The sequence below is a fragment of the Morchella sextelata genome (genome assembly GCF_020137385.1).
Source record: "Morchella sextelata strain SCLS chromosome Unknown scls_25, whole genome shotgun sequence".
Taxonomy (NCBI): Eukaryota; Fungi; Ascomycota; class Pezizomycetes; order Pezizales; family Morchellaceae; genus Morchella; species Morchella sextelata.
Genome location: NW_025408640.1, coordinates 119,528 through 141,309, shown reverse-complemented (window position 1 = coordinate 141,309; position 21,782 = coordinate 119,528). Strand labels below are relative to the sequence as shown.

General features: G+C 51.1%; 7 protein-coding genes across 7 annotated transcripts; 4 read left to right on the top strand and 3 right to left on the bottom strand.

Moving 5' to 3' along the window:
* Window positions 1-493: 493 nt before the first annotated feature.
* Window positions 494-1,628, bottom strand: H6S33_007949 (uncharacterized protein; the record flags this gene model as incomplete). Its single annotated transcript, XM_044839591.1, has 4 exons — window positions 494-580; window positions 804-964; window positions 1,039-1,510; window positions 1,557-1,628. The coding sequence occupies 4 exons, from the start codon at window positions 1,626-1,628 to the stop codon at window positions 494-496; spliced, it is 792 nt and encodes a 263-aa protein (XP_044688140.1).
* A 2,826-nt stretch (window positions 1,629-4,454) lies between these two features.
* On the bottom strand, window positions 4,455-5,345 carry H6S33_007948 (uncharacterized protein; the record flags this gene model as incomplete). The annotated part of the gene is made up of 1 exon (XM_044839580.1): window positions 4,455-5,345. One exon carries the CDS (start codon window positions 5,343-5,345, stop codon window positions 4,455-4,457), a length of 891 nt encoding a protein of 296 aa, XP_044688139.1.
* Window positions 5,346-11,287: 5,942 nt separating this feature from the next.
* H6S33_007947 (uncharacterized protein) lies at window positions 11,288-11,737 on the top strand (the record flags this gene model as incomplete). Its single annotated transcript, XM_044839568.1, has 2 exons — window positions 11,288-11,319; window positions 11,377-11,737. The coding sequence occupies 2 exons, from the start codon at window positions 11,288-11,290 to the stop codon at window positions 11,735-11,737; spliced, it is 393 nt and encodes a 130-aa protein (XP_044688138.1).
* Window positions 11,738-14,200: 2,463 nt separating this feature from the next.
* H6S33_007946 (uncharacterized protein) lies at window positions 14,201-14,785 on the bottom strand (the record flags this gene model as incomplete). The annotated part of the gene is made up of 1 exon (XM_044839557.1): window positions 14,201-14,785. One exon carries the CDS (start codon window positions 14,783-14,785, stop codon window positions 14,201-14,203), a length of 585 nt encoding a protein of 194 aa, XP_044688137.1.
* Window positions 14,786-15,711: 926 nt separating this feature from the next.
* H6S33_007945 (uncharacterized protein) lies at window positions 15,712-15,975 on the top strand (the record flags this gene model as incomplete). Its single annotated transcript, XM_044839546.1, has 1 exon — window positions 15,712-15,975. The coding sequence occupies one exon, from the start codon at window positions 15,712-15,714 to the stop codon at window positions 15,973-15,975; it is 264 nt and encodes an 87-aa protein (XP_044688136.1).
* Window positions 15,976-17,994: 2,019 nt separating this feature from the next.
* On the top strand, window positions 17,995-18,966 carry H6S33_007944 (uncharacterized protein; the record flags this gene model as incomplete). The annotated part of the gene is made up of 2 exons (XM_044839535.1): window positions 17,995-18,882; window positions 18,940-18,966. 2 exons carry the CDS (start codon window positions 17,995-17,997, stop codon window positions 18,964-18,966), a joined length of 915 nt encoding a protein of 304 aa, XP_044688135.1.
* A 1,668-nt stretch (window positions 18,967-20,634) lies between these two features.
* On the top strand, window positions 20,635-21,690 carry H6S33_007943 (uncharacterized protein; the record flags this gene model as incomplete). The annotated part of the gene is made up of 1 exon (XM_044839524.1): window positions 20,635-21,690. The coding sequence occupies one exon, from the start codon at window positions 20,635-20,637 to the stop codon at window positions 21,688-21,690; it is 1,056 nt and encodes a 351-aa protein (XP_044688134.1).
* Between the last annotated feature and the right edge of the window lie 92 nt (window positions 21,691-21,782).

Here is a 21,782-nt window from a genome sequence, read left to right as displayed (position 1 = left end):
GCCTACCTTGGTTGAGTTGCGGCTCTGTCATTTCCGCATGACATGCATATGTATCCGCGCCGCACACGCGCGCCTGTGGAGTTCGGTCGGCTATAATTAGTCAACATTACCACCTACTCTACCTTGTGGGCGGCGGCGGCGGCGGGAAGGGACTTAGCAGGGAAGGGGTGTCAGCACGGAATGAAACAGCCTAGCGGAAATAGATTGGGCGGCTGATGGGATGTTATCTTATCGCATCTTATCTTATCTCGCCCCCACCTCCGCTGTCGACATGGGGTTTCCAACCGCAACGGTAAGTCATGTTATAATATCACTTGCACCCGTTCGAATGGTTCAAGACGATAAAGAAAGAAGCTAAAAGAAGTCGATCATTGTCTGTACAGAATGCATATATTCAAAGTTCTAATATTTAGAGCCTCACCCTCCCCTCCCCCACTACATTTCAGAAGTCTACAAAGAGATGACCTCCCCACCCTAGACCTAACCCTTCTCTCTAGTTACCATTATTTGATGTGACTTTTATGTAATCATTTTTGTTTGACCAGTCCGGGAGACGCTCCGCAATTGTTGGGTGCCTCATCTAACATTCCCAGTCACGTCAGCACGCGTACTTACGGGGTACATAGAGACCTTTGAGATCTGGCCCCTGGGGGGAGGGTGATATATTCAACTCACCACATTCAGAGTTACCGGCTTATTAGTGTCGGAAAAGCCTAAGGTCACACGATACATGCCAGGGTTCTGTTCCTTCTTGGTGTAAAGAGTCCCCCCCGAAGCAGCGGATAGGTAACGTATCTGCTGACTTGGGCGTTTTTTGTTGCTTCTCCCTCATGGTTCTCATAGTCATGTGGCCAGGGCCGCCCTTCATCGGGCACGATTGTCTCATGGACATCATTCATGCTGACCAGTCTTTCCGCGGCCGCCTTCACTTGGGGAGCTCTGAAGACGACTTGACCCCTGTTGCCTGTGATCGCTCTGTTAGTATGCGCTTTATATGCTATATATACTACGTGGGTATCAAATATTAATAGCACATACCTGGGCATGACCAACAATCGTTCATATCTATCAGAGCATCAATACTCGGAAGGCCTGCAGGCGCAGCAGTAGCCTTGCCCAGTACTGCTTCTGTCCTCTCCCTCTCCGCAGCCGCCCTCTCCCTCTGCCCCCTGCCCCGCTTCTTGAGGCCCTTGCAGGGAACACAGTTTTCAAACTTCTCCTTCTCCGCCGGGGCGCCACAGGCGTTGCCCGTGCGCTTCCCGAGCTTTCCGCCCTTGCCCTTTACTCGCATGGGACATGACGTTGCCGCGCCGGTTTTTTTGGCGGCAGTCTTCTTCTTTGTACCGCCAGCGGTGGCGGCGGTCTTCTTTTTGATGCCGCCGGACTGGACCCTGTTGGATGTGCTCTTGGACTTTGCCTTGGTGGTGGCCTTGTTCCTGGAGGCGGCCTTGCTTTTGGTTGCCGCCTTGTTTTTGGTGGCGGCTTTGGGCGCAGTGGCAGCGGGGGAGCGCTTGCTGTGCGGGATGGGGTGGAGCGTGAGAGGTGGTGTCGGCCACGGATTGCGGGAATGCGTCCGCCGCTGCCGAGAGCAGGAGGATGGCGGTGGTGAAGAAGGTGGTGAACTTCATTGCTGTTGTGGGTGTTGTTGGTGGTCTCCCGGGGGGGGGGGGGGTGAAATATGGAAAGAAATGAACGAAAAAAAAAGGGCAGGACCAGCTGCTTGGTGGAAAGAAACGAAAAAAAAAGGAATGGACTGGTAGGATGAACTACCTGCTGAATGAAAGACAGTCGATGTAGATGATGGAGAAAGGAATGCTTCGGGGGAGAAGGAGGGGGGGGTTGTTTATACACATACCTGCATGCCCGATACTATCTATGGCCACCACTATCTAGATGGCTAGCCGCTTCTGAAAGTGATACCGCCACCGGTACCGGTGCCAATACTGCTGTATTGTCACACCTTACGGGCTGCATACAATTAATACATTATCAATCAATCAATCATTCCAGATACCGCTGACCCTTCACAGAGTAATCAAGGAGCATGAATCGATCTCACTCCTCCGGCCTCCTCACTAGTACTGCGGAATAGCCGGTGGCGGTGAGCGAGGTTTGCAAAGGCTGGCACGTTTCCGGCACAGGGCAGGAACGTTTCGTGGAAACTGCCTCCCCGGGAACTCTGTTCTGCAATACTTTCACGGCAGCTAAGTAGCATTGAGTATCCAGAACGTAGACGTCTGAAGCGAATCGTGGATAATTGGCGAGAGAAGGAGGAATGCAAGCTGATCATTTTATATAGCAATTAAACAAAGACACCACGTATATACGTATTATCAACCGACCAATTAAACAACCAAACATATATGTACTCGTTGTCTGGACACGACACTAATGACAGGTCTTGCTATCTGTCCATGGACTCGCAATTAAAGACTGCAAAAAATGGATAAAATGACTACCACAGTCTTTGGCAATGCCGTACCACTGGTGCGGTAACACTACCGTATATATACTTCGTCAAAATACGGAGATAAAGCGGCATATTCTCACAATATTGCCGTCCTGGATGCGGTATCAGTTCTACCCCCATTTCTGATAGTGTAATAAATAGAACAATTAGCGCAGCGCAGGGATATATGTATGGTTAATTACTAAGCACCGCCATATGTATATTCGATCGATCCCCCGGCCGGCCCCCGCGCGCGCCGCCTGAGTATAAAAGAGCGGCGCAGGGGTCATTCTGTACTGCTGAAGAACTAACCCTGCCTCCGCCGGTATTGTATACTTGAACGAGAAACGGGAAGGTCTTTGTAGCCAGCGGTCTTGACTCTTACTTCATGAGCGCAGAAGTGGGGTTTTGGGGGGGGGGGGGGGTGGTGAGGGTGGTTCGGCAGGAATCTGAGAACTACTTTAATCCCACCTCTGACCTCTAGCTCTCTCCAGGTCTGCTATAACTACATGTACCTACTCTGCATGTACTCGAACGGTGAAAACTTTTTTAATTCTTCGCACAACGATCCGGAGATTATATACACGCGAGTAAATATATCTCAGACCTAGTTTCCCGAGGTCCTCCGACCGAACCCCGCCGTCAGATGCTGCGTGCAGGGGGGGGGGGGGGAGACTAGACCAACACCCCCGACCCCCGCCCGGGCTTCGGGGGCCCGGGGGGGGGGGGGGGACGCTACATCAACAAACCTCATCCCATCTTATCTAGATCTACCCACCGCGCAACACGTACCAGCCACCAGTCCTCTCCCGCCCCCCCCCCCCAAGTCGCGGCGCCACAACCAGCCCCCGGGGGGGGGTATTCGGAGCGTAACTAGTCGCGTGAGAGATCTCTCTGTAGGAACAGGGTAGAGTGCCGCCGTGTGTTGTGTGCGGTCGGTAGCCCGCGTGGCGCGAAACGCGGCTGTGGGGCCTAACTGGGTGGGTGGGGTGGTGTTGGCTTGGCTTGGCTTGGCAGTACATGTACCTATAGTACGATGTACCTATAGCTACTAGTAGTGGCCCACCTCGATCGCGATCGCGACCGCGAGGTCTCCTCCCATGGCCACCTGAGAATCTGTTCCACCTCCGATCCGTGTAGTACATGTAGTTGACCACTTCCAGTAGTTAATTAATCTTGCCCTTATATATACATAAGCTTAGCCGTCTCATATATAGCCAGCCAGCCAGCTAGCTAGCCCCCGCAAATGTCCACCAGCTCGGCCCGCGGTAGTGATCCAGTACTCGTTTCTTTCAGTTGATACATGTAATATACAATGTACATATCTCGACCCATGCTCCAAACCTCCACTTGTATGGCCAGCTGCAGCTGAGCCAATGCCACCAAATGCCACCCACCACCCTCCAATGCATATGCCGATCTGTAGATGAGCTAGTCTCTCCCATGCATGGCCGATTTCAATGCCACCGCCAACATTAGTTGCCAGCCTGGTGATATAATGGGCTCGGCGTGCATGCCACCTAGTGTCACTGTCCGCTCCCAATTTTTCGCTGGGGTGGGCCCGGTTGCTACGCAGTTTTGTGCTAGCGAGCCTTAGGGAACCAAGTTCGTTGTCTATATGTATATACATGTATGTAGGTAGAGTACTACATGTACTGTGTGGCAAGACGGTAGTGTGTATGTCTATTTCATATATAGATATATATATATATATTCTACAGATTTTAAATTTCGAACCCTCACTCCCATTTTCCCATTCCACTACGTAACCCCCCCACCCCCCCCAAATGGCCATGCATGCACCACAAGTACGTACTCCCCACCCAGCCACACCACAAAACCAAAGCAAACCACACTCCGACCCGTCTTCAAGATGTCTACACTACCGCCTATTGATCTCATCCATTGGTTTTCGGGACCGTGACAAAAGTCTCATCGGCTTTGCTCCTATGCATAATCTACCCCACCCCCCCACCCCGTTGTTAGCTCAACCACGACACTACTACTAAGCTAGGAAGAAAAAACCCACCAGATGGACCGCCATTGGATCCTGCCCTCCCTGGAGCGCAAACACAACACGATACCCGGCGGGTGACCCCCCCTTGTACAAGTGCTTCACGGGCCCCATGCTCGCGACCAGCGGGAACTCGAGGTACTCGTCGAGCGGCTCCAGCGGCGGCAGAAGGGCCTCGTTGTTTTTATACTTGTGCGGCCACTGCTGGTCCGTCTTTCCGTCGCGTGGATACGTGATCGGGGTGGGCCTGAGCCGGATCGCCTCTTTGACCGCGCTCTTCACCTCTACGCCGCCAAACTTGACCCCCGGCCCGCACTGCCAGCAGTCGGTGTCTTGGACCAGAACGTCAAGGTTGCCAGGCGACAGGTCCAGCGGCTGAAACTTTTTCCCGCCACCGCGCTTGACCTTCGTGCCCGCGCACCGGGAACATTTTACGCCCTTCTCGGCCGCCGGCGGGGCGGCGCAGGCGTCGCCGGCGCGCTTCCCGAGCTTGCCGCCTTTGCCCTTGCCCTTGCCCTTGGCGGGCATGGGGCATGACTTTGCCGCGCCGCCTTTTTTGGCGGCGGTCCCCTTCTTCTTTGCGAGGCCGGCGGGCCCCGCCTTCTTGGTGGCGGCCTTGTTTCTGGTGGCGGCCCTGTTTTTGGTGACGGCGGCCTTTCTCTTTGAGGCTGCGGTGGGCTTGCGGCCGTTGGGCTTGGCGCGATTGGCGGGAGTCTTGGGTCCCTTTGCGGGGCGGCGGGGGGCGACGGCGGGGTCGCGCTTGGCGTGTGGGAGGGGGTGGAGCGTGAGGGAGGTGGTGTCTGCCGCGGCGGGCTGTGGGATGGCGTCTGTTGCTGCGGAGAGCAGGAGGAGGGCGGTGGTGAGGAGGGTGGTGAGCTTCATGATGCTGGCATGTGCGGGGGGTGGAGGTTAGTTGGAAGGAGCGGAAATGGAAATGGAAATGGAAAGAGCAGAACCGGCTGCTAGAGAAAGAAAATGAAGAAAGAGAGAGAGAAAGGAAGGAAGGAACGGAATGGACAGGCGAGGAAAGACAGACTTGCTATTCGATGGTGTTGCAGCTGGTGGGGAGCATGCGGAGGTTATATACACTCTATATCATAGCCAGCCGATACTGTCGACCATTGACACCGACACCAGCTACAGTTGCCTCGCGAGATAAGGATACGGTCGAGACCGAAAATCTATATTTGATATATTCTTGTAAGGCGAACAAGTAAGGAGATACAGGTAGAAAGGTATTTCGGGACCGCCGATCAACTGCCGTCATTATCATTCTAACGAGAGTATAGTATCAGTATGTGAAGTATCACTATAACCAGGAGTCGACCGTACCAGACTCCGCCTGGCATGCGTATAGCTACATGTAGATAAGGCTGTTATGCACCTCATATTTCCAGTACCGGTAATTATCTGTGCAGTCAAGAGACCCAAACAAGCACTACTAGCTTTGACCCCCCATTAACGCCCATCAACTACCTGCTGTGGGGAGGGAGGCTGGCTTCATTCCTGAAGAACTGCACTGTTTCGTCCCAACACCAACACCACCCACCCAATACGTACTGGCGGATACATCCTAACCGTGCAGCCCAGATAGATATAATAGCACACGCACAGCCGTCTCGCATCAGCACTTGCTTAGCACATTCCAGCACCTCGCTCGCTTGGCACATTCCAGAAGCTCACGTCCGGCCCGTGGCGCGAAACGCGCCTATGTGGCGCATACCCCGACACACCTTCTTCTGCTTCTTCTTCTTCTTCTTCTGCTGGCTTGCCGGAGAGTTAGCTTTGTATTATAAGTTAGTAGAAAGTACTTGTAATACGTGCATGGAGGGCAGCAGAATGGGAAAATAGGAAGGTTCGGGGAGTGAGGGTTCGAAATTTAGATTTATAGAATATATATATATGTTTATATAAAATAGACATATATTCACACCCTTTGTTTTGTTGTTTGGTTGTTTGATAATGCGCGGTGTCTTTGTTTAATTGCTATAAAATGATCAGCTTGCATTCCTACTTCTCTCAATTGCAATTGAATTATCCACGATTCGCCTCAGTCTACCGTTAACCTTCTGGATACTCAATGATACTTACAGGTACCTAAGCTACCGTGAGCGTACCCCAGAACAGAGCCCCCGGGGCCGGAGGTGTTTTCCACGAACCGGTTCCTGCCCTACGCCGCGGACGTGCCGGCCTCGCTCACCGCAGTACTTACTAGTGATGGTGTGGCTAGCTAGTGAGAGGAGGCCAGCCGGAGTGAGATTGATGCATCATCCATGCGCCTTGATTACTCTGTGAACGGTCAGCGGCATCGGTAATTGCTAATTGACTAATTGTATGCAGCCCGTAATTAGCCATGGCAACACAGCGGTATATCGGGCATCGGTGGCGGTATCACCTTCAGAAGCGGCTAGCTAGTGGCCATAGCTACATGTAGTGTCGGCGGTTGCGCAACAGGGGGGGGGGGAGGGCGGGGGGGCTATCTTGGTGGTGCTTGGCCGGCGGTTGATCAGCCACCACCGGCCATAAGCGAGCGGCGGGGGGGGGTGTGTGAGCGAGGGAGAATGGTAGTGGGAGCGCGGTTTCGACTGAGGCTCTATCTGAGGTCTTGAATGGCCTCACGATGGCTGATCCATTACGCCAATGAAGAAGAGGAGGGTTATGAGGATAGGAATATCGAGCGGGTTAACGTCTTGTGGGCTCTCGAAACTGACGCCTATGCTTGGCCAATTCCAAGCACGTATGTAGCTGTGGTTGCGGGGTAGCGTGTCGTAACACGTATTCCGCAAGATCCGCTTGGTGTTTGTGCTGGGTTTATCGCAGTTCGTTGTGGGTGGTTGTTGTTGTTGTTGTTGTTGTGCACTGGCAGGGGAGGTGCGACGTGGTGTGCGGCGGGCACGAGATATCACTCGACCGCACGCGTCTTTTCCGGTATTGTCGGGAATCAACCAACAACCACAACCAGATGGCTCTTGCGACCGTGGGAAATGAAGTCCTCGATTGGATAATTCTACCGCATGCGCTATAACACGGGATGTGTGTGTCAATTGCACTTTGCAATCCTTGTAAATCATGAACTACATGATATCGGGTATTTGGTAGAGTACAGTCGGTTCCTACCAGCAACTCAATAACGAAACTATGTAACCATAGCTACATGTATACCTGTAATAAAAAAAATCAACACAGAACTAAAATCCTCCTACTTTCGATTCCATTTCCCATTTCCTATCCGCACATTACCCCCGCCACAGTTCAACACGGCTCTGCTCCCCGCAACCGAAGCGCTATTTTTAGCAACGCCGCAAGCACCCCAAACACACGATCGGCCTCTCCTCCGACGGGGCTTGCGGCTCTCGAGATCTCCATCTTGATCTGGCCTCGCTAATCTCCATCTCTGCTGACCGGACGCCCGGTGAAGCAACGACCTGCAGGGACAGGGATAGAGACTGTACCTGCAGGGATAGGCATACATGGCGAATCTCATCTCATCTCATCTCATCTCATCCGATCCATGCATGCATGTCCTCTAACCTTAATCCGTCGTCTGCCAAGAAGCAAGCCCTGTACCCTGACCTGGATGTTTGGTGCGGCGAAGGAGCGGGGAGGCTAATATTGTAATCTTGTATGCAAGGCGTGTGGAGAGGAGCCCCGCTGTGTCACTGCGACCGGATATATGTGCCGAAGATGAAGAATGGGGTGGGGGCGAGGCTGCAGATGTCGTAGAGTACTCTACTGCCTTGCACGCCGCATACCGTTCAAGCGGGCTTGACCCACCCCCGGTGGTGAGGACAAGGCGAGGAGGTTATAATTGGTTTGGAACTACTAGCTACATAGCAATGCCGGAGCTTTTATTCCTTACGTGACCCTTTACTCTAAGGTTTATACCAATACTGTGGGTCACATGAGTAAAATATTCGGCGTTGATAGTAGATCTAGAATCTATACGGTGCTTCTCTACACGGGTTACCGAGAAAAGGGCTCCACCAGGCAGCACATGCGGCCAAGAAATATTCGGGGGTGGATGCTCTCCTGCTTCTCTACCCGCTTCGCGAGCGACGTATCGCGAGACAGCCCTTGTCGTGTGGGAGATCGAGAAGAAGAGACGTGGAAAAGAACACAGTGGAGGAGATGGTAGCAACGCAACTTGGGGGATGGGATGTACAATTCGGTGGCTCTAAGCGACTAGGAGGATAAATCGGGAGGAAAGGAAGGAGGGACTCCTCTTCTCTTTTCCTCTCTCAGGCTCTAGACTCGAAGAAATCCTACAATTCGATTCTATTATATCTGAATTCTCCCTGAAACCTTCTGCCCTGGTAGAGTGGAAATCGGGTTGGTTGGTGCCTGCCAAGTCTTGTCCGGGTTTGATCTTCGCTTCTTATCAATAGAGGCCGATAAGATAAGATGCGATAAGATAATCCAGCTCCAAAAAGTCAAGCTAAACCGAACCTCATCCGAAACCTGTAGCTACATGTAGGTATCAGCCCGCCGGCAGGTAATGGGTCCTTTAAGCTACCTGACTATCTCCAGCGGGTACCGGTATTCATCGTAATTATTTCCCCTCCGATAATGGCGATCCTAGAGACAGACAGACAGCGGCGTACACTCCGCGACACCAGATATCACCCGCTGAACCTGGCGCGACAGCTATATCCACAATTGTATTCCCTCCAGTTCCCAAGGCAGCACCGACTCCCGGGATAAGAGCCGCACCTAATCCAATCCTTCACTTAATTAATCTCGTGTCGTCGGTAAGACAGGAAGGAGGCATAGATGCAAGGCCATATCCGCCACCGGAGAAGACTGTAACCAGGGTAGCTGTGGTGCCCCCGTTTCCCCAAATCCTGTCAATGTCTTCTATATATATATAGTACTGGCATGGTTAGATCTCTCCAAGAAATTGATGCTATTTTCACAGGTCCCACTTAAGCTTGCCGTAGACAGCGGTGAAGCTGCGCCAAGCGCTAACGCGTCTTAGGAAGCGGAGCGGATGGCAGGCAGGGAAGGAGTGGGGGCTCTTTTTAAACCTCCGTCCGTTGCAACAAAACAAAGATCGGCGAAATTTAAAGAAAGATAATCCCCTAGTAGCCATACGAGCTTGGTGTGATCAGGTAAACGCAGTTAATAGCAATATTATGGCCATACTTTCACGGTTGTACTTTTGATACCATTTAAACAGTGGCCTCTGTGAGCGGCGTAGAAAGTATCATAGCTAGCTACTACCTCCGGCTAATAGACGCTGATGTTTTTATTTGCCGGTCCTTTTTTTCCTGGTGGCTTAAAAGGTCAGTATCATGTATCTACCGCGGGATCTGGAAGAATTCGTTGCGAGACAGCAGGGTATATAGCTGGCCAACCAGAGGCAGTCTTTGGACGTGAAGATGCAAGTTTTGGTGTATAATATCCGTGCTGCAGCGCAACGAAATCCCTTAGATTTTACGATAGATCCTGATCATGCACAACCACCAGAATCGCGGTGGCGTGCAGAGTTTGATATTCGATCGACGGCATCGGCAAATACATACGGCATGCGCTCCAGGTGTAATCAGTTATTGCGCGCGCTCTCCCTTCGTTTTCAGCCCTCCGGCCCTCGCTGTTATTCCCGTTAACTTCACCGCGAGTCGTTTACTCACATTTTAACCACCCCTCCTCGAGAGAATACAGCGTTCCTTCGGACTCCATTGATTTCTTCATAATATAGGGCGAGTGGGAGTACATCTCCACCACCACAAGGTTCCACGGTAAAGATTCAAGGGCCACAAAAACGGTAATGGGAGGTCTGTAGACAGAATCGTTTTCTGCTCGAGTTCTGTGAGCGTGTTTTATTTACAGCGTGAGGCAAATTATTCGTATGGCTGGTTTGGCCAAGAGAGCTCTAATATTTTTTACCACTCGCTGTGTAGTGATCAGCCGTGCGCGTGTTCTGAAGTGGCATGCATAGCTGTGCGGCGTAATTGAGGTTACATATAGGTGCTCCAATGAATTGGTTCCACCTGTCCCTCTCCTGTGCTTGGAAACACGTTTGGGAACATAGAGTATATGTAAATACCTAGATAGAGTATGCATGTTTATCCTGAACGAGCGGGGTAAGAGCTTATCACTCTCTGATTGGCTACTCCATTTGGATCAGTAATCCTACAATCACGCCAGGTATGCACTCTCAGACTCTAGAACTGGCCCAGAAGCGAGGTCAGTCCACACAGGGGGTTGAATTATGGCCCAATCGCAAAAGAAACCAATCGCAGAAGTGCCCGAATCAATTGCCATCTGCGCATGTGTGGGAACTCTAGAGTTGAGCGTGTCGGCCGAGGAGATGAACTACTACGTAATAGCAGAGGGATCGATGCTAAAAATTAAAAACAACCTATTCAACGTGGAGATTGAGAACAGTATTTCATTGCCTCCTATCTCTCGTACGTGCAAGTGCCTGCCGGTCATTCTGATACCAATGCAAAGCATCTGACATCATAATAGGGAACCAAGGGCCCTGACTAACGTCCCTACCAGAACACCTTCAACTAATACCCGATCTGTTTGCAAAATATGCAGAATACGACAACAACCGATAACACAAGAATATGGGGAATGCACGGTGATACCGTTTGCCGACAAGGGACGTTGTCAAGTTCTTTGCGCTCAACTATGGGCTTCATACTCTTACAGCGCCTACTCCTGCAGGGTCAAAATCTTATATTAAGTTGAGGTGTATGGCGTGGGCGTGCATCCATCCGATTTCAATAATTACAGCCCAGCTTGAAAATATCTTTCAAGCTCCAATTTCTATAAAGAACAGACTGAAAAGGGCTCAGCATTCGAGCGCACTCATTATGTTAATGCCTGTGCAAGACCGTAAGCCTTCGTAAGTGCAATAATCCACGTGCTATTTTGTAGGAACCGTCGGGCTAATATCAAGAAGGGAATTGCTGGACCCCTATTACTTCAGCGTCCACGGCCAATATCCGGCCAAGTCGGTCAGTTTATCCGAACGATTAAAGAGCTGGGTGAACTTTAGCTCGGATGGCCCAGGAAAGGCAACTACCCAAGCCATAGTTAGCAACTGCTCTAACTACGGCTTTATCCGCGTTCCCACAAGCTACCACGTGACTGCGTATCTGGAGAATATTGAAACCGAATTTGGAATTACCGACATCGATATCTCATGCAATTATAGTGTGATCAAGCCGCTTGCGGGTATCGCACAAATTATTTATGGATCCTTCGAGTTGTATCAAGCACGAGGAGATCAGATATCCCGCTTCGGATATGCGGCATACTAGTTGACAAGCATGCCATATATTTTGATGTCATTTCTGAATCTCGCTGCTGCTCTGTGCCAACCTGAATATCCGTACCTCTACATGGTGAATCACCGAGTGTCACAGGATCTTACCACAGACTCCTCGGGATTGGGAGAGTCACAGATGCAGATCACAAATCCCAATACTTTGGGCGAGACAGAAGGGCAATTGAACCAGGCCGCTCACAGCACGACCCCAGGAAGGCCACATTATCGAGATATAGCCACAGGTATGACCTTCTCCAGCTCATTCACAAGCTGCGCGGTGGGAGAGGCTAGTGCAACTCTAGAAGAGTATCCAACCCTTCCTTCGAAATAGGAGGTTAGTTCCTACAGCCGTTAGAGTAGGTTAGGGTTTTTTTTGCTAAAATAAGCGCAGATATTCAGGTCACTTATCCTACCCTTGACGATTGTCATAATTATAGCGTTACCTTACCTGGTGATACACTGGCTCACCCATTTCGGTGCCGGCAACAGCACACGTGAACAGCGGTGGTGGATTATGACCTCCTTGGTGACGGGCCATTTCTCTTGGATTCTGTTCATAGTGATAGAATCTCTTCTTCACAGCTTCTCCGGCCAGGACGTTGTTGCAATGGTAGATTATGGGACCTGGGTAGGAAATTGGGGGGGGGGGGGGGGGGTTTCCTAGCTTGGTGCCATCTGAGAGGATGTCACCGTATGCCATAACGTTCTATCTCCTTTTGATGAGCGTTCCCTCGATAGGAGCGCTTGTGATGGTTGCAAGAATGATTTTAGATTCTGAAGTTTGTGTTAGGATATGATATTGCGTGGGCTATGGCTGGCGATATGTAAGATTGATCAAGTAGCTTTTGATTTTCTGTGCTTACTTTTTGTTTCCTTCCCCCTTGTTGCCTGTCTTTCCATCTTTTATCTTCCTTTTTCTTGGTTTTTCTTATTCATCTCCATGGAAAATAAAGTGGAATAAGCGAACTATCCTTATTCCAGCAGCGTTACCTAGAACTCTGGCCACGAGGAGATCCAACAGATAGTAATGAGCGGAAAGGTGATAGTTACATCGATTTCACACCTTTTATAACTACATGTATCCTATAGAACGATGTGGCCTCCATGTTGCCAAAATTCTACGCGATTTGGCCACCACATGAGATTGGGTATATGCCGAAATCGGCTCGGATTATCATTTTTCCGGCAGGGGGGTTAGTTAATCCGAGTCTAGTCTGTATTCTCACTCTCCCCGTCGCACACAGTAGTGTTATTTCATTCAAACGGCGACATGTGTTCTTTCAGGCGGAGGAGTGATAATGTGAGGACCTGAGAACCTTAGAACGGGTGGGATGACCTGGTTGTGAATTGGAGTCATAGGCTGTCACTCGAATTACGAATAATTGCGGAACAGCGCCTACAGATGTCGAGGATGGGCGTTTTAGGGCACGAGGGGGTTTGGTATGCCGTAGGTATGCCTCTATGTATGGCTATGGCGGGATTTGATGCTGAGTACAAGTTGAGTGTCGGGTAAGGGCCAGGGCCAGGACAGAGCATACTAACTTGTCTTGGTAGATGCCATCTAGATCTGTCATTATAATTATATGTAGGATATATATATATAAGAGTCAAGGGAGGCTCTTTCCCTCTTAGAATGAGTATCAGCGGATATAATCATCGGTACGTACGCTTCAGACGCATTGATGATGCTGTTTCTACGAACTGGGGTGTGCTCTGGCCTAATTGAAAGAGGTGTTAATTCGCCGGAAAATAGTATACTTCTGCCGTCCTAGCTAGGCTCCGTACTTACCACCTCCCAACCCGGAGGGAGGGACCGGCACCCAACTCACTTCTTCTCGTCCTTGCGAAACAAGTTACAAGATGGCCGGGGATTTCATCCTTCAGTCGGTGACCACCAGCTAGCTCTTCCTGGAGCTGCATACAAAGTTTAGGATTCGAATGAAATATCGGATTAGTCGACAATGAATATACACTCCTGTTGGTATAATGGAGGATGTAAATGTTTTGTACGAAAGCCGTGTCCGTTCGTCTTGCAGGAATACGGCTCACCCCAAGGTTGTAGCATTTGCTGACAGATACAGCTGCCCTTTTTATCGGTAGATTCGTCTCGCACCTAGATGGGGATCGACGCTCAATTATAGGGCGGACAGTATTATCAGACGAAATGATCATGCGGTATAATTAAAGGCCAGCTACATGCACGGAAAATCATGATTAATGAAGCTGGGACTTATATAATTTGGAAACTAACAGACTTAAATTCTTGATAATCAAAGCATCCTAAAAAGAAACGGCATCAGAAATAACTTAAAGGATTAAGAAGGCCTCCGGAAATAATCGTGGGAAATACCAAGGAAAAAATGAAACATGTGCCAGGCACGACAAGCGAAAAGGGAAAAACACCACTGCGAACAGAGTAGAAATGTCAGCACCTCGTATCAGCGATCCTCGCTCCCTAGGTCTCAAAAGACACAACCCCCGTCCTAGGAAAATACCACGCCTTGGAACAATAGGTATAATGCGTCGTCGTCCTACCAAACTTCTCGTGCATTATGTTTTTCTGGTCATCGTACGAATAGGGTATATACGCCGCCTGCGACAGCATTATCAACTCGACACTCGCCTCTCTCTCGCGGTCACTTCTCGGGAAGATGCCAAATTTACTCTCCAAAAGCTCGACAAAAGCTGCCCTTTCAGTCAGCAGCCTGTCCTTCTGGAAATTGTAATGCTTGATGACGTTCAGCGTCTGCTGGCCCTGCTCTGTAAGGTCATCCCCGTTGTCAAAGCGTGGGATCAGGCTGTCGGCAAGACGGTCTAGCGTGTGCTTGAACAGATCTGCGAGGTTGGAGTCTTTGAGCACTTTGGCAAATTTAGTGAGCTCGGACATGGTGAAGCTTGCCGGGACTCGGCGGCTGCGGGGGCCGACTTGTTTGCCGTAGTCTATGAGCGTAGAGCTCATTCGCCCCATCCACATGTAGAATTCGGCGAGTTGTGCCGCACGGAGGTCGAGGCGAGAGACGACGTATTCGTAGTTGTCCATTGTGTGAGTTTTGAGTGTTCAGTATTCGATTGCGAATAGCTATTGTTAGAAGGTGATTTGGATAGAATACTGACGGTTGGTGTTGAAGGTGAGAGATCTAGAGAATGTGGGTTAACTAGGGTGACAGGCCTTATATACCCCCGGGATATTTTAAGGGTGGCGGTGGGACCTTGTATAGGAGCTCTGAACTCCTATTGAAAAGTATGTATTCTCTGGTAGATAATATCTCTAAACGGTAAGCACAACCAATCAATTGGCTAGGATATACAACGATATGCGCTGATGTCCACTCTAGTCAAGATGTGAGTAGTTATAGAATACACACGACATTGACAACATCAGGCGGGAGTGATGATAGGTGCGACTTAGTAGAAGGGGTTTAAATAAGATGTGACGCTGTCAATATTGAGGTTATCCAATCAAATACCCAGCTGAATGGACCAACGCGTCGGAGAAACGAGTATTGGTTTCTTCATACCCGGAGCCAGAGTATCTAGTTCCGGTTCTCTGCCACCGGCCACAATACGATTCAGAGAACTCGAGATTTCCACACGAAGCCCACATACGTGTCTATCGTTGAGCCCCCAAGAACCAATGCCACCGAGTCCATTTTTCTATCCCCGTCTTTACGGCCGGCCAGCTATAGAAATCCCATCCTAACAACTACCAGTACCAGCACCCCCAGAGGTAGCAACCCTATATAAAGCCCCCCCCCTCCCCCCCCTCCAATACCAGCCAAAAAAAAAAAAAAAAAAAGAAAAACCACGACTCCATTCCCGTCCCGCAAAAAATGGACACCTACCTCCACCCCCCCCCGCCCCACCGACCCCCGCTACTGGGGTAAAAAAGCCACCTACATCTACCGCGCCACCAACGCGCGCACCGACCTGTACCCCAACGCGCCGCGCTTCCTCGACATCCGCAACATGCTCAAGTTCACCTGGCCGCTCGGCCAGCACCTTGACGCCTACGCCGCGCATGAGGCCGACGCGGCGCCGTTTGAGATGCAGGAGAGGGTGCAGATGGTGGCAATGATTGAGGGCATGTGGATGTCGGTGGTGGAGAGGTTTGCGTTTTACGGATTGGTGGGGGAGGAAGTGAGGGGTGAGGATGTGGTGTATTGGGCGGAGGTGAGGGCGTTTTATGGGGAGTTGGGGAAGAGGGTGGGGGAGGTTGTGAATGGGGAGTAGGTGTGGGGGGGGGGGGGGTGGTTTGGTTTGTTTTTGTTGGCAGATGGAGAAGCGGACTGGGGGAGGGGAGAGTGGGGGGAAGGGCGGGTGGATTGGTGGTATATGTATTTCTCACTCGGTTTTATTGGTTTTCTGCTGCTATAGTTCAGGGTTAATTATACTTAATCCTCGGCCGGATTTGGCTAAATAGCAGTCTTCTATATAATACAAGAACCCATTCCTACACTCAGGATACTGTAGCGTTAAAATACATTAATATGATTACAGCTCGCGTTTTACTCGTTCATAATCTTCGGGGAGATACTGTAACCCACGCGGTGAAAATCTTCCCTAGATCATGAGATCTATATATTCAGTGAGACGACCACTTTTATAACTACTTACGAGCCGACTCAAGATATAGCTGCACGTACTACTCATAGGTGTGGGTATTTACCTTAAGTCCCACTCGGTTCTTCAGAAACCGCGTATATCGTCGCTCACATCTGTGACCGAACGGTGGATCCACATATGTAGAACATGATCAGAAACCAATCCTTAGCAACAATAAACACACCGCACCGACCCAAACTATATTCAGCTTCGCTTGTGCGCCATATACTGTCGCTCAGCGTTCGAAAATACCCGTAACCAGAAAATGCGATCTTAAAACCACCGAAACCCTAACCCACACCCCTCCACACATCCTCCACATCCTCCACTACACCCCACACCATATTCCCGGCACCACATGCACCACAAGTCCCACCACAATGCCACTAACAAAGCAAGCAGCCATAGCCCTACGCCCACGTCGCATGCACAGAATATTGCCTAGCACCGGCCAAGACTCACAGGCTATCACTCGTGTCTTGGCTTACTTCGTTGATTAGGGTGAAGGACGAGTGATAATGTGTGATGTGAATCAGATGTCAAGTCGGGGGTGGGGGTTCGAGTGTCTGACGATGATAACGTGGGAAGATACATGTAGTTAGAAGTATTGCTAGAGTAGTGAAAGAGCTTGGAGGAATAAAGCCTTTTTGGGTGGTGGGGGGTTGGGGAGGCGGGGGTTTCCGGCACCTCCGTATAGATGGGTTAACATCGTACATACTCTGTTCCTACCACCTTCACTGTTGATGCGCTAGCGCATACAGTTTGCTATCAGTTTTGACGGCGCTGGGCTATAGATTTCGCAAGTTTTAAACCTCTGGCATGGTAGAGTCGTTGGCCGGTAATGTGGTATGCCAAGCCACATGTCCGGCATGATGGAATATGGATGTCGATATGTCAACGTAAAAGGATGAAAGCTGCACTGTGTTTGTGATTGGTACCGTCTACTAGGGCATAATAATCTATTTATGGGTGGGTGGGTGGCGCGGTGGTTATGCCTGTCCAGTAGGATCGGATGAAAGGTGTCAACATTTTGACACCCGCTAATGATAACCAATAGATCACCGCAGGATCGACAACGACGAAGGTCGGAGAGGCACTAGGAGGAGGGATTCCGAGTTAGATCAAGACGTGATGGTGCCATATTCAAGAAAGCAATATTATAGCCGTTTTTAGCATCTTAGCATCTTAGCAGGAGCAGAAAAGGCTTCGTTGTAAGCACCACCTCCGCCACTAGAATAGGACGCAGCATTTAAATGTTCCCCCACCACCCCAAGTCCTCGGGCCTGCCAAACAGTCAGCAAGATCCACCTGCACAATCCCACCGGCGTGACAGCCCCCTACAAAGCGCACACACCCACCTCCCACGCATATGCGCCTACCCGCACCTCTATTCTATGGCTAGCCATAGAATACCGCCCCTGCAAACACCGAAACGGCAATTCCATGCGGAAGAGCACCTCCGTACTACGCCCCTTCCAGGGTATAAATAGGGCGCGCTCTTCCACCCCCAGAGGCCACAAGAATTATATGCCCCTGTCACCAGCACACTCTATCATCCGGTGCAGCTCATCAACACGCGCCTACCAATCATCAGGATCCATCGCCATTCTAGACTTCCAAGACCTCCCCCCCCACTCCACACCTACAATGCCCGCCATCAAGCAGGAACCACCCTCCTCCCCCCCGCACGTCAGCCCCTACTCCCTCCGCCTGCGGCGCAAGCCCGCCTACCCTCGCTCTGCGCTCTCCTGGCTCCCCGAACACAGCGGGGGCCATCTGTCTGAGCTGCCGCAAGCCGGGCGCGTCCCGAAGGGGCCCTCCACAACGTTTACCGCACCGTTCCGCACGGTCAAGGAGGAGGTCACGATCCTCGAAGACCCGCTTGCGCCGAACTACTCCGAGGATGATCAGATGACGCTCGAAGAGGCACGCTTCACCGTCCAGGAGGCGGAGGTGACGGCAGAGCTGGTCAAAGAGATAGGGTTGTTTCCGCTGCAGAAGAAGAAGCACGGACGCAAGAACGCTGCTCGGGCAAGGAGCGTGCTGGAGCGGCTGGAGCGGATGGAGGCGTGTGTTCAGTCATGGAGAGAGCAGGGGGGACATTCAAGTGGTGATCTAGAGACTGCGAGGATGGTTTCGAAGGAGGTGGGGATGTGGAGGCAGGCGTTGGAGACTTGTGGATGGGAGAGGTGGGACGTGAGCGATAACGAGTATCAGCGCCGGGGAAGGGTTGCCCTAGAGGAGCTACTGGGGGAGGTCAGGTTGGTTAAAGAGATATTGCAGGCGGGGGCGCAGGGCAGGAAGGGAGAAGCGGAGGAGAAGGTGAGGGCCTTGGCGAAAAAGTACTTGCAAGTGTTCCATCTGCTGGCGTGTGGGTCTGGACTGGACGGCACCCAGGGAGTCGAGATGGAGGTGATCAGGGGGCAGATGGCCATGTTGCGAACGGGGACAGGGAGAACGGCGGAGGACATCCTTGCGCAGGAGGCGGCGTTCTTGTGCAGTGGAATCATTAATGGCCCTGGGGGGGGTGAAAAAGTAAGTCAACCTTCTTATTGACAGAACTTCTGATGGCGCTGACTGGCATATCTGTAGGGAAGAACTGTGAGTGAGTGCTGTTGAGTCGCTCTATCTCTGCTAGCTGGTATTGAGAGGGGAAGATACTTTATAATTATCTGGTCTGCGCCTATCTGGCATTGTTTCTTCTATTTCATTAGTGTTCTCCTTCATTTATAATCATAATGATATCCCTCGTGCTTTCTCAGCCATGGGCGGAAGTGCTTCCTTGTATTCATATTACGAAAATATATATTGCATGCACCGAGAAAATGTCATCAGGTCATTGGGATGTCTTTGATAGAGTGAAAGGTCTTCGTTCGGTTAGGAATCAACGCTGTTATAGACAGCTAGCATGCTTGGTCCTCAATGATGACGTGCCCAGCAGGTGGTTCTGTAACGCTTTGCTTGTTCTGATGATCATGACTGTAGTAAAACACAAAAAGATTGAATGATAAGAGAGACGATGATGAAATCCACAGGACTACTAGAACCTCTCACTTTATACGACACAATTGAGGACAAGTTGACACGCCACCTACCCCCCGCCATAGGCCCACAGTTATAGTATACGTAACTGACAGCCACGTATACTGCACGGCAGTACCCATCGATAAAACAACCTGTCCCTACCGCCAGCACGGAACAACACAATAACAAGGACACTGAGCCAGTTGGTGGGCAGGTACATGGCGAGACGATACCTCTCTTTGTTGCGGGTTAGTTCAATATTGACCAGACTACATCCTTTGCAGTAAGACACTTCATCACAATAGAACCTCCTTGCGTCCTCCATGGAGGCTGCTCTACCAACGTGAAGACCCCGGGGTCGGAAGCATGGCCAATCACATTCTCCTCCATTGTCCTTGGTGGTTGGAAATGTGGGGCTAGTTAGCTAAGTGAGGTGCTTCTTTTGTCGGAGACGGTGTAGATAGCTAGCTATAGAGATATGGATCAGAGAGTGTGGGCATGAGAGGTTTGGACAGCTAAGCTGTGTGCGTCTGAGTCTCTCCGGAAAGCTACCCTCTCAGTCGTAATGGAGTTCCTATATCAACGGTCGAAAACCAAAGTATCTCAATATTCACGTACTCTATGCTTACCGCCAATTGCCTCAAAGATGACGAGGTTATAACTGAACATCTGTGTGCGTCCGAACATCTGTGGTAGGCCCTTTCTAAACTATTGGGTAAAAGACCAGGAGAAATCTTTGGAGCAAAGGTTGCTAACACCCAGAAGATATATGCAATGTCAGTCTTCGAGATGGCTCCTCGCATGATTGATGGCTGGAATTTGTATGTGATGGCATACTCAACCTGAGCATCACATCCCTCCGGACTCTCGGGCAGGTATTTTAGGTTGACGGCACCGTTATCATAATGTAAATCCAGGATCTTGGCACTCCTATATAGCATTTGCCAACAGTGGTGTTGAGATTAGTGCTCAACGGAAGACTACACCTCAAGCTAGGCAACATATATCAAGCCAAGATCTTACGAGCAAATCGCCATTCTGTCGAACGACACATTTAAAATCCGCCAAGTTAGCCTCTCCCAGACACACTCTCTCACATCTACCGCAAAACTCCCAACACTCTCCACCCCACCACCATACCAAAACCACAACGACGAAATAAAAAAAAAAAATAAAATCCACCTGAAAACACTGACACAAAAGCTATCACCACCCCCACTCCTCTCGGCCCCCACGGTCACCCCCACCAGCAAACCCGCCAGCATGGACTACCCCGACCCAAACAGTCCCGCCTCCCGCGCCGCGCGCATCAAAACCCTCCAAGACAGACGCGACGTAACGCTCGACATGGCCAATGCCGCGCGCGACAGCCGGACCGAGCTCCGCATCCGCCTGCAGCATCTCGGGTACAACCTCACGCGCAACTTCCTCTTTCAGGGCGTCATGACGCCCATGATACAGGCGCTGATAGCGCGCGCAGACGCGCTTGGGCTGATCCTCCAGCAGCACGAGGCCATATTGGAGCGGCAGGACCAGAGGCTGGAGGAGGCGGAGGAGGACGAGGCGTATGTGGCGGGTGAGGAGAAGATTGAGGAGGAGAGAGAGCGATTTGGGCGCGAGGAGGAGATGCGGATGAAGGTGTGGAGGCAGGTGACGAAGAAGAGTTGGGCGCAGAGGGAGGAGGAGAGGGTGGCGAGGAGGATCGTTGAGCTGGAGGCGGAGATTGCGGAGAAGGAGGCGGAAATCGTGGAGAGGCTGGAGAGGGAGATCGCGGAGAAGGAGGCGGAGCGGGCCGAGAAGATGGCTAGGGAGATTGTGGAGAAGGAGAAGGTAGAGCTGGTGGAGAAGACGGGAAAGGAGATCGTTGAGAAGGAGATGGAGCCAGCGGAGAGGATGGCAATGCAGACCGCAGAGATGGAGGCGGAGCTATCGGACAGGCTGGCAAGGGTGATTGAGGAGAAAGAGGCCGAGCTGACAGAGAAGGAGGCGCAGGCGCGCAAGCAAAGGAAGAAGGCAAAGAGGGCAGCGAAGCGCCAAAGGAAGGAGGCAGCAAGGAGGGAGAGGGAGGAGGCCGCAAGGGAGGCAGCTGCGAATAAGACAGCTGAGGGAGAGGAAGCTGCGAGCGGGGCAGGAGCGCAAGTGGGAGAGGAAGGAGAAACCAGGTCGAAAAAGTCCAAGAAACGCAAGATGGAGGAGAAGGCCGAGCTGGCGGAGCCGGAAGAGCCGGAGACAGAGCAGGCTTCAGAGATGCCGAAGAAGAAGAAGGCCAAGGCGAAGAAGGATGACAAGGGTAAGGGAAAGGAGAAGCAGCAGGATTGAATGATTTGCTCTGGATCTGGCTCTGGGTTGTGGCTACGTGTAGCTCATAGCCATCTAGTTTAGAATTAGAACCACACTTACCGCCTTTACAA